Genomic DNA, 12,393 nt, shown 5'->3' with positions numbered 1-12,393 from the left:
GACTTACTTCACTCTGTATAATCGGCTCCAGTTTCATCCACCTCATTAGAACTGATTCAAATGTATTCTTTTTATTGGTTGAGTAATATTCCATTGTGTATATGTACCACAGCTTTCTTATCCATTCGTCTACTGATGGACATCTAGGTTGCTTCCACATCCTGGCTATTGTAAACAGTGCTGCGATGAACATTTCACCAGTGTATTTTATCAATAAGCTTTTGACCAACAGTTTACAAAGTATTGGGTTGGCCAAAAAGTTCTTTTGGTGTTTTCCACACCATCTTACCACTCAGTTCAGTGGCTTGGTCGTGCCCGACTCTTTGCGACCCCATGGACTGTAACACACCAGGCTTCCCTGTCCATCACCAACTCCCGGAGCTTGCTCAAACTCATGTCCATCCAGTTGGTGATCCATCCAACCATCTCATCCTCTGTTGTCCCCTTCTCCTCCTTTCCAATGAGTCAATTCTTCACATCAGGTGGCCAAAATATTGCAGTTTCAGCATCAGTCCTTCCAGTGAGTATTCAGTACTGATTTCCTTCAGGATTGATTGGTTTGATCTCCCTGCAGTCCAAAGGACTCTCAAGATTCTTCAACACCACAGTTCAAAAGCACTGATTCTTCAGCACTCAGCTTTCTTTATGGTCCAACTCTCACATCCATACATGACCACGGGAAAAACCATAGCTTTGACTAGATGGACCTTTGTTGGCAAAGTAATGACTCTGCTTTTTAATAATGCTATCTAGGTTGGTCATAGCTTTTCTTCCAGGGACCAAGCATCTTTTAATTTCACAGCTGCAGTCACCATCTGCAGTGATTTTGGAGCCCAAGAAAATACAAGTCTCTCACTGTTTCCATTGTTTCCCCATCTATTTGCCATGAAGTGATGGGACCAGATGCCATGATCTTAGTTTTCTGAATGTTGAATTTTAAGCCAACTTTTTCACTCTCCTCTTTCACTTTCATCAAGAGACTCTTTAGTTCTTCTTTGCTTTCTGCCATAAGGGTGGAGTCATCTGCATACATGAGGTTGTTGATATTTCTCCTGGCAATCTTGATTCCAGCTTGTGCTTCATCCAGCCTGGCATTTTGCATTACATACTCTGCATATAAGGTAAATAAGCAAGGTAACAATATACAGCCTTGACGTACTCCTTTCCCAACCTGAAACCAGTCTGTTGTTCAGTGTCTGGTTCTAACTGTTGCTTCTTGATCTGAATACAGATTTCTCAAGAGGCAGGTAAGGTGGTCTGTTATTCCCATCTTTTTAAGAATTTTCCAGAATTTGTGGTGATCCACACAGTCAAAAGCTTTGACATAGTCAATAAAGCAAAAGTAGGTATTTTTCTGGAACTCTCTTGCTTTTTTGATGATCCAATGGATGTTGGCAATTTGATCTCTGGTTCCTCTGCCTTTTCTAAATCCAGCTTGAACATCTGGAAGTTCTCAGAAGATCTTACCACTACAACTCACTGAAGGCTCAGGTGACCATTAGCATTTTTTCAGTTCAGTTCAGTCGGTTGCTGTTGCTGCTAAGTCCCTTGCTGCTGCTGCTGCTAAGTTGCTTCAGTCACGTCCAACTCTGTGTGGCCCCATAGATGGCATCCCACCAGGCTTCCCTGCCCATCACCAACTCCCAGAACTTTATCAGACTCATGTCTATTGAGTTGGTAATGCCATCCAACCATCTCATCCTCTGTTTTCCCCTTCTTCTTCTGCCTTCAATCTTTCCCAGCATCAGGGTCTTTTCCAATGAGTCAATTCTTCGCATCAGGTGGCCAAAATATTGACATCAGTCCCTCCAATGAATATTCAGGACTGATTTCCTTTAGGATTGACTGTTTTGATCTCCTTGCAGTCCAAAGAAGTATGTACATTTTTTAAGACACAATACTACTGCACACTTGTAGACCAAGTGTGTATAAACATAAGTAATTTCTATAGGCACCGAGAAACCAAGATAATTGTGTGACCTACTTTATTGCAATATTTGCTTTATTGCAATGGTGTGGAATTGAACCCCCAACATCCCTGAGGTATGCCTGCATGAGAGTGGCCCAAGGAAAATCACATCAGAAAGGACTGCCTGGCAGAAAGAAGAGTGGGACATAGAAGCAAATGCAGATGAGTGATGGGTTTCCTTCCTGTTGGGAGCACACCCGCCAACATCATGATATATAATCATTTCAATTATAGCCTGGCTACCCTGTCCATATACAGTATAATGGATGGTACCAGTCGGCCCAGTTCCATCTCTCATTCACCATTCATCACCAAAGCAACATTATAAACTCCTCTACCTCCATATTTACAGCAACAAGGAACGTGTCACCTAGAGCCACTAATATTAAACACTGTTGTAAATTCTACCCTACAATAGCTCTGTGCTCTAGTATTTTTATGAGATTTTATTTTCCACTGATACAGTCTTGGTGCAAAAAGTTTGAAAAGTAACCACCTTGAAGTGAGAGTGATGTTTTCCTTCTCTGCTGATGGGAGGGCTGGGGTCCATCTTTTGGCAAGTTGGCAGTGTGTGGAGTGCTAACAAGTATGGTAACAATCTAAATGTTTAGAAGAAGGGCCAGCATCAGCAAAACGTCTACAAGATAATAAATACTGGAGAGGGTGTAGAGAAAAGGGAACCCTCCTACACTGTTTGAGGGAATGTAAATTGATATAGTCACTATGGAGAACAGTGCGGAGGTTCCTTAGAAAACTAAAGATAGAGCTAACATATGATCCAGCAATCTCCTAGGAATATATCTGGACAAAACTACAGTCCAAAAAGATACATGCATCCCTATGTTCATTGTAGCACTATTCACAATAGCAAAGACGTGGAAACAACCTAAATGTCCATCAACAGAGAAATGGATAAAGAAGATGTGGTATAGACACACACACACACACATACATACAATGGAGTATTACTCAGCCATAAAAAAGAACGAAATAATGCCATTTGCAACAACATGGATGAACCAGAGATAATCATACTAAGTAAAATAAGTCAGAAAGAGAAACACTGTATGATATCACTTAAATGTGGAATCTAAAATATGAAACAAATGAACTTATCTACAAAACAAAAACAGAATCATGTACATTGAGAACAGACTGGTAGCTGCTGACAGAGAATGGGTTGGGGGAGAAATGGGGGAGGAGGTTGGGGTTAGCAGATATAAGCTTTTATATATAGGATGGATAAACAACAAGGTCCTCCTGTAGAGCACAGGGGACTATATTCAATACCCTATGATAAACTATAATGGAAAAGAATATTAAAAAAAGAATGTATATATATGTATGTATATATATTATAACTGAATCACTTTGCTGTATAAGAGTAATTAACACAACATTGTAAGTCAACTATATGTCAATAAAAATTTTTCAAATATTTAAACAAAAAATAAAAAAGTTGGGCTAGGAATAAGAGAATAATGGGAATAATGGTATGCTCTTTCACTGGAGTACTTCATAACTACTTAAATGGTGTTTATGAAGAATTTATAAGAATGTGGGAGTTGCTTGGCTACCCTGTTAAATGAAAAACTAAGGACACAAAATTGTTTATACTGTACAACTAAAACATATAACTAAACTGAGGTAAAAGAAAACATTCTCTGCCTTAATAGTGATTAAACCAGGGTGATGGCACTAGGAATGATTCCTATTCACTTGTTTTTCCTTAGAGTAGAGACATAGCTGGAGCATAGTAGACCCTTTGAATTAGTAGAATGTGGGGGTTTCTAAAGCACAGGTTTTTCAGCCAGGGACTTTTAACTGGGTAAATTCTATATTTTATATCTCTATCCATAGATAGAATTCAGGGTGACTGTAAACTTGGCTGGGAACAAAAACCACATCATTATTTTTACTAACTTCCAACTAAATTTTTTTTCTTCTGAATTTTTTTTTGTAGTAAAACAAACATAACATGAAATTTACCATTTCAACCATTTTAAAGCATACAGTTCAGTGGCATTAAGTACACTCACACTGCTGTGCAACAAGTCACCACCATCCATCTCCAGCCTGAAATGTAACATTTCTTTTAAATATGAATGCAGTTAAAGAATCACAGTAAATTACCAGGACCTGTGACTTTATCACCAATAGAAATCAAAGCTCTTTTCATATCACATCCCAGTTGCTGCAGGTACTGAACTATGTTCATGCTCCTCAAAGCTTTGAAATTAAGTAGTTATGAGAACTGCCACTACATCTTCTTACTGAATGTTACTAGAGTTATTTAAGTTACTAATTACAAATTTGTTTTTGCAATATTTTGCTAACTATATTTCTATACAAAGATTTTCCTTTGTGTGTAATCCCATGTATTTTACACATTTTAAAAACATTATTCTGAGAAGGAATTTATAAAACAACATTCTGAGAGTGAACTGATGGATTTCAGCAGACTCCCAAAGGGGTTCGTAAGACCAGAAAAATTAAGAACCCCTCAGCAGATGTGTTTCTGACAGATGGAGTAACTAAAGTATTAGCTACCCTGAACATACAATAATGGGTTTACTGACAGGTGTTTGAATTCTTCTGCTGGCAATGTGGCCTAGAAGAATATGACACCACATCCATCTGCATCTTCCCAACATCCACTGTGCATTTAGTCCTTAGAATAATCTTGTTTGCCTGTATCCCTTTGAAAAACGAAATCTGACTGACCTCAAAAGACATTCTCAGATGAACAGGACGCTAATGGTGGGAAGAGTATGAGAATATTAGAGCAGAATTTAAGAAGAGGAACAAACGAGCCTCACTTTTCAAAAATAATCCATTTCCCTAATATACTTGTCCTTTATTCAGAAAATATTTTTGGGAGACACTCAACATCACTAAGTAGTAAAATGCAAATCAAAACCACATGTAGATACCACCTCACACCTGTCAGGATGGCTATTATTTAAAAAAGAAAAAAAAAAAACAAGAAATGACAAGTGTTGGTGAGGATGTGGAGAAAGGGGAACTCTACTACACTACTGGTTAGAATGCAGATTGGTATAGCCACTATGAAGAACAGTATCCAAGTTCCACAAAAAAATTAAAAGTATAACTACCATGTCATCCAGCAATTCTACTTCTGGGTATTTATCCAAAGAACATGAAAATGCTAACTTGAAAAGCTGTATGCATCCCCATGTTCACTGCTGCATCATTTACAATAATCATGGAAAGAACCTAAGTGTTCAATGACAGATAAATGGATAAAGAAAATGTGGTGTATATGGGATACAATGGGATATTATTCTACTATAAAAAAGAATGAAATCTTGCTGTGTGCAACAACATGGGTGGACCTTGAGGTCATTGTGCTGAGTGAAATAAGTTAGACAAAGACAAATACTGTATGATCTCATTTATATGTAGAATTCAAAATCAAACAAACAAAAAAAACAAGCTCATGAATGCAGAGAACAGATTGGAGATTGCCAGATATGTGTGTTGGGCGGGGGGGACAAATGGATAAAGGGGGTCAAAAGGTACAAACTTTCAGTTATGAAATAAATGAGTCATGGGAAGGTAATGAACAGCATAGTGACTGTAGTTAATACTGTATTACATATTTGAAAGTTGCTGAGAGTAGATTTTAAAAGTTCTCATGACAAGAAAAATACTACGTTGACAGATGTTAACTAGACTTGTGATCATTTTGCAATATATACAAATACTGAAGCACTGTTGTTCACCTGAAACTAATATTATATGTCAATTATACCTCAATTTCTGCTTTTGGAATCTGGAGCTGGGCACTGTATTCCATGGATTAGAATAATCATTTCCATTTTTTGCACCTAAGTTTTCTTTTCTCCAAGTCCCATGTCTCCCCAAATTTTCAAATAAAACTGCTCTCTAATGTTGAAAGATGTCTGCCTGACCTACAATCACCTTCTCTGAGGGAAGCCTCCACTTAGCCCCCACCAAGAGGTCCAGAGAGTCCAGTCTCAGCCATCTCTCTAAAAACTCAAAATGCCTGGCAAATGGCTGACTGCCTCAGGGTAGAGACCTGACCCAAGAGGAGGCAATGGGATTCTCTCTCCTAGGAATTTGGGATTGGGCCCCAGCATCTGTCCCTGGTGCTTTGACTGGTGGGCATGTAAACCTAGGGGATCTAGCAGGTATGTCTGGGCATGTGCACCTGGAGGCTGATAGATCAACTCAGGATAGGATGTGGGTCTTCGGAGAGGGGCACAGACATTTCAGTCAGGATCACTGGATCCACAGTACAGAAATCCCCTTGGGGTGGGGCTGGCCTCGAGGAGACCCCAATTGCTAAGTTTAGAGTTGGTTCCTAAGGTACCCCACCGGGCAGCTCATGACTGTCTCATGCCCTCTCTTCCCAAGCTTACCCTCAGGGTCCCACCAGTCCCTTCTGCAAAAAAAAAACCATGAAACAGCCACCCAACCAGCATACCTCGGGTCTTCCGATGCTTCTGCGGACTCGCGCTCCAACTCCTTCTGACTGCTCCCGGCTGAGCACTGAGAGGGTAACCTTCTTGGACGACATCGTGTCCAAGGTTAAAAAGCAAGTAAAATAAAATAAAATCTGGAAAAAAAAAAAAAAGAAGTGTTCTGAGGCTGAGCTGTAGAGGATGCAGGGTAAGAGAAGGGACAACAAAACAGAGACGTCATCAAGGAGGGACCAACCACCCACGGACTATAAAATATAGGATAGGAAATTCACCCCACACCCCGCCCCAAATATTGTGTGGACAAAAAGTTCATTTGGGGTTTTCTGTAACATCTTACAGAAAACCCCAAATGAACTTTTTGGACTTTTTGGCCAGCCCAATATTAACAGCTATAATTTTTTAATTGCTTACTCTGCACAAGACCTGGGCTAGATGCTTTCAAACAACACTAATGATGGTGGACGCCTGTGAGTGCTAAGGAGGTTCCCAGCACCCTACTAACGATTTACAATGGTTATCTGGTGTAGTCCTAGGACCACCGTTGACCACAGTTAGTAACAGCTGCTGGGCATTTACTTAGAACCTCTAATGAGCACTTTACCGGCTTCACCTGATTGAAATCTCTGCCCCTACCTCTACCCCACGTTGCCCCAGAAGAGAGCTGCTAACATGAGCTAAGAGAGATCCGGGACTCTCTTATCTGAATGCGCAAGGATCTTGGCACTGAAAGGGATCTTTGAGGGTCATCAAATTCAAAGACTCATCTGTCCCTGAAGTTCAGGGTCAACTTACGTGGCAAGAAATATTTGAAGCTTTCTCTGAAGTCTTCCAGAGCACAGAAGAGCACAGGAAACTCACGGAGGAGGTGCCCTTGACCACGCAATCTGTATTCTACTCAGGACCCTCAATTCAAAAGTGCTTCCTCTTTGTGAGTCTAAAGTCTACTCGAGAGCATATCACAAACCAAGTATAATTAGTCCATTTTCCACTTCAAATACTTGCAGACAATACACACAATCCCTAAAACTCTTCTGCAAAAGACATAATCCATTCCTTCAAAGTTTCCCACTGCAAACCAAGATAGATATTTTAGCAAGAAGGACAGACTCTAGAGCCACACAGTCTGGGTCTGCATCCCAGGTTCACCACGTATCAGCTGTGTGATCTGAGGCCAACTGTTAAACCTCCCTGTTCCTCAGGCTTTCCACCTGTGAATAGGAGTCATAAAACAGTGTAGATTCTGCAAAGGAGTGTAGTCAGTGTTCTAAGAATGTAAGATGCTGCTACTCAGAGCACTCTGCGCTGCAAAACCCTCCAGCCAGTCAAGTGAAAGTGAAAGTGAAGTCACTCAGTCGTGTTCAACTCTTTGTGATCCCATGGATTGTAGTCTACCAGGCTCCTCCGTCCATGGGATTTTCCAGGCAAGAGTACTGGAGTGGATTGCCATTTCCTTCTCCAGGGGATCTTCCTGACCCAGGGATCGAACCCAGGTCTCCTGCATTGCAGGCACACGCTTTACCTTCTGAGCCACCGGGGAAGCCCAGCCAGTCAAGGCTCACTCTAAATGTGCCCTCCCCTGCTGAACTGAACTGGGCTGCCACCTTTAGTTAACTCAATCCTCCACCTATGAGCATCTAGAAAGTATTTTACATCCAGCCCCCGCCCCCAATTTGAACTATTTCTGGATCTTTCCAGACTCCTCCAATTAAGTTCTATGCACGTGCATCACCGACGAGGTACTTACCAGATCTTAGTGCTCTGCAGAAAGAAAAGTCGTCTGCGACTTGCACCAAACTGCAGAGGACTACTTAAGCCTCTCTGGCCATTTCCCTTAGGAGACTCCCCTGGGAGTGTAAAGCGGGCCAGAGAGGGCGGGGTCTGCCCCGCCCGGCCCCGCGGGCGCCAGGTACTCGAGCCCAGTGAAGGGCGGCTACCGCAGCCAGTGCGGCGGCGGCGGGGGCTCGGAGGGCGCCCCGCGGCTGCCTCACCGTGACTCAGCGCTTCGCTGCCAGTGGCCGCAGGGAGGCTGGAGGCGGGAGTCCACGGGTCTCGGAGGCCCCGGGCGAGAGCGATACTCCTTGATTGACAGTCCGCCGCCGCGCGGATCCGCTCGCCCCGCCCCTCGCCACAGCTCCGCCCCAGCCTGTTCGGCTGCCCTTGTGATGGGCGGGCGGGGACATGTCACTGGGAGAGAGGCGCTCTGGGCCCTAGGAAGGGTGGATGGGCCTAGCAGGTGCTGTGTTCAGGCCAAAGGTCCCAACTGGACCTCCTCGGAAAACTTGTCCTTGCCTGGAGTCGGCTACCTCCATCACTTCCCGGGCCTTGTGTGACCTTGGGCAGGTAGCTCAGCCTCTCTGTGCCTCTAGTGCCTCCACTGTGAAACGGGTGTGGTGACGATAATACAATACAAGCTGTTGGGGTTGTGATGACAATTAAAGGAGCTGGGCAGGCCCTACTGCTGCTGCTGCTAAGTCGCTTCAGTCGTGTCCGACTCTGTGTGACCCCATAGACAGCAGCCCACCAGGCTCCTTCGTCCATGGGATTTTCCAGGCAAGAACACTGGAGTGGGGTGCCATTGCCTTCTCCGGGGCAGGCCCTAAGTGAAGTGAAGTGAAGTCTCTCAGTCGTGTCCGACTCTTTGCGACCCCGTGGACTGTAGCCTACCAGGCTTCTCTGCCCATGGGATTCTCCAGGCAAGAATACTGGAGTGGGTCACCATTTCCTTCGCCAGGGGATCTTCCCGACCCAGGGATTGAACCCGGGTCTCCCGCATTGCAGGCAGATGCTTTAACCTCTGAGCCACCAGGGAAGCCCAGGGCAGGCCCTAAGCACTGCTCAATTATTGCTTACATCAATAAGTTGCCACCTTTACAGGGCGATGTGGAGTTGCAGAAGCCTCTACAGATTTCTATTCTGTAAACAGCAGAAAGCTCATTGCCTGCTTTTGAAGAAGGAAGGTGCCGGATAGTAAATATTTTCGACTTTGCACGTGTTCTCTGAGACAGCTGAGGCAGTTGGCCTTTGTAGCAACAAGCCAGCCAGAGACAGCATGTAAAATAAATGGGTGTGGCTGCGTTTCAATAAAACTTTAATTATGGCTGCTGACATTTGAATGTCATGGAATTTTCACTTATCATGTGTTACTCCTCTCTTGATTTTTTATTTCAAGCACTTAAAAGTGTAAAAACCATTGTTAAGCTCACAAGCTCTGAAAACAAGGTAGTGGGCTACACTTGGCTGTGGGCCTAGTTTAGGGACCTGCTCTAACAGTCATGTAGAGGAAGGGCTTTTCCCCAGATTACTTATATGTCAGCGTCAACAGGGCTCAAATCACCACCTTACTTCGATGAGTCAAAGCTAAATGAGATGACATACAAGAACATTAAAAGTGCCATGAAATAATCTTGCTGCTCATCTTCATTATACTTAACCTTTGCAACTGTCTCCAAAGAAAACAGAAGCAGGGACTCTCTGTCTGGCACTTGGCAGTCAGTCCTTGGTAAATACTTCTGCATTCCCTACCAAATAGTTCAACGCATAGCCAACTGCCTGAGCCTGAAACCCAAGCCATCATTATTTCACCTTGAAATCCTGTGTATTCTGTTCCTATTATCTCTTAAATATGTCCAGTGCTTCCCACCATCCATCTTCTCTGGTAGTCAAACCATTCTCCAAGTCGCAGGGAAATGAACCAACCGCCTAAAACCTTCCTTGCCCTCAAGAGAAAATCCTGTGATATCTTTAACCCAGCCTCACCCTCAGCATGCTGATACTTGCTCAAGGATAAACATACACACACAGAGGTGGCCCCTCTTTCCTTTTTATGCTGAACTTTTTAAGGCTCTCGAATGTGCATTCACTCTTTTGTTGACTTGCTGTGCCTCTGCCTGGAACTTTCTTTCTCCTTGATCTGGCTCATTGCCATTCATCTTTCAGCTCTCAGTTTCCACTTTACTCCCTCTAGGAAACCTTGCCTGTCTGTCCTCTCAAATCCGGGTGAGATGTTTGACCTGATAAGCATGACAACTACACATTGTTATCATGATTACACATTGTTGATCAGTCATTGGTTCTCCTCCTTTGGAGAGTCTATTTTCCTAAGATGGTTCCAACAGTATCTCCCACATACACATCTTCTTCTTCAGTGTGACCTTGACACACCCCACCATCACAAGTGGAGTTTACTTCTGTTCCTCCTAAGTCTAGGCAGGGCCTGTGGCTGCTTTGACTGATGGAATACCCTGGAAAGGATAGTGCCAGTTCTAGGTGTGGCTCTGAAGTAGCCTGGCAGCTTCTGTTTCCTGTCTTCTGGAAGTCAGTTCCCTTGTAAAAGGAGTGATGACTCTGAGACCAGTATTCTGGAAGAAGCCCACACCACGTGGAGGAGTGGTCTTGGAAGAAGAAACGCCATGTGAGGAAGGAGACAGAGGCCAAGGACACTGTGGCGCCAAATATATAGACATGCCATCTGTGAAGTGGCTCTTCCAGGCCCAGCTGCCATCGCTGACTCCGTATGTCTAAGACATGAACACTTAAGTGCGTTCTTCCCACCCACAGACCCACAGACTTGTGAGCAGATAAACATGGTTGTTTCAAGCCACTCAGTTTCCAGATTATTTGTTTAGTGATGATAGATAACTGGAAAATATGCTTTGATGCAAGAAAAGAGATGTGGTGGATTTTCAAAGCTCTCTGGAGTAAAGAAAGACTTCTACAAATATTTACCCTTTCAGAAAGTGAATCTGTTCATCTAAACGTTACTATCAAGGCATGCAGCCATCCAGTAAGATAAAAATGTATTAAACTAGACTTGAGAGATGAAATGTTATGTCCTACTGGGCAGAGCAGTAACCTCTGAAGCGCAGGGGTCCTTAAAGTTTCTTCAGTTACACGTGACATTGAGAAGGATGGCTTCCTGATACAAGAAAACAGGAGAAGATGGATGTGCTCTACATTTTTACATGCTTCCATATTGGACTTGCCATACTCCTGAGGATGCTTTTTACCACATTTTCCAAGCTTCCTGGGACTCAGAATCCCCTCCACCTCTGAAACAGGCAGAAGAGCTTCCTTTCTTTCTTAACTTTGAGAAGGCAGTCACAGGGAGAAGCTAATTCAAAGGCGTGCATTGTCAGGGAAAGGCAGAGAAGTCTACAGAAAAAAAAAAAAAGTAGACCTGAAAAGCTAGGAGACTTAAAATGAGGAAAAACAAGCATGGCGGCAGTGGGGGGGAGCACAAATTTTTACAAATGGAATATGCAGCATGTAACATTTCACTGTAACAGGGCCGGGTTTTGAAATGAGAAATGTGACTTCGTACATGGAGCTATGAGCACTTTTCACGCTGTCATTTGCCATCCAGTCAGCGATGCTGAGCAGGCAGTTGGATATATGAGTGTGTAGATATGCCATCAGTTGCTAAATGATTCCAGATGGCACCATTATCTATCTTTGAGGACACCTACATTATCAACGTATTTTATGCGATCATTTTTCCTTTTTCATTCAAAATGCTTCTCAAAAATACACCTTATAGAAATACATGGACATCTTAGACATTTCGTCATTTGCCATTTTTTCTCCTTCAAGCAGTCAACTCAAAAAATCTCTCTTAAAAAAAAATTTTTTCAAGATTGGTCAGGTTTCGGTAATTTGCCTTAAAGCACAGTCGCTGCTGTTTATTAAATGACAAATATCTCTAGAATACTCCATATTAGGGATTCAGACTCTCTGACTCCAGGAAATGGCTCCAAGTCAGCGACTGATTATTTTATAAGCATTTGTTTACAAAGGACATAGATATGCTCGTAGTCGAGGACATTAAAAAATATCTAGGAATGATGTGTACACTTGACTCCCATTTCCACCCTCGTGAGAGCAATCTGCGCGGACACAGTCTGGTCCATTAGCCAGGGTTCTGACCTAGATGCTACATGTGATCAACCACTGAAACTC

At 43.0% G+C, this 12,393-nt stretch overlaps 1 protein-coding gene across 5 annotated transcripts in view; it reads right to left on the bottom strand.

Moving 5' to 3' along the window:
* The window catches only part of PIR (pirin), a 98,284-nt gene extending 89,924 nt beyond the window's left edge, over positions 1-8,360 (bottom strand). For 4 of the 5 annotated variants that reach the window (XR_008201587.1, XR_008201588.1, XM_052663233.1 and 1 more), the window contains exons 1-3: positions 8,183-8,360; positions 7,231-7,379; positions 6,441-6,572 (exon numbers count right to left, since the gene is read on the bottom strand). Coding sequence is in view for 3 of the 5 variants with exons in the window: in XM_052663233.1 (XP_052519193.1) it covers positions 6,441-6,533 (93 nt within the window). In the remaining 2 variants the exon portion in view is untranslated. The remainder of the gene's footprint in view (positions 1-6,440; positions 6,573-7,230; positions 7,380-8,182) is intronic. The other variant, XM_052663234.1, reaches the window with a different exon arrangement.
* Between the last annotated feature and the right edge of the window lie 4,033 nt (positions 8,361-12,393).

Source organism: Budorcas taxicolor, chromosome X, assembly GCF_023091745.1.
Source record: "Budorcas taxicolor isolate Tak-1 chromosome X, Takin1.1, whole genome shotgun sequence".
In the NCBI taxonomy this organism is placed as follows: domain Eukaryota; kingdom Metazoa; phylum Chordata; class Mammalia; order Artiodactyla; family Bovidae; genus Budorcas; species Budorcas taxicolor.
Note: the sequence above shows the minus strand (reverse complement) of the source record. Positions and strands in the feature narration are given on the sequence as shown.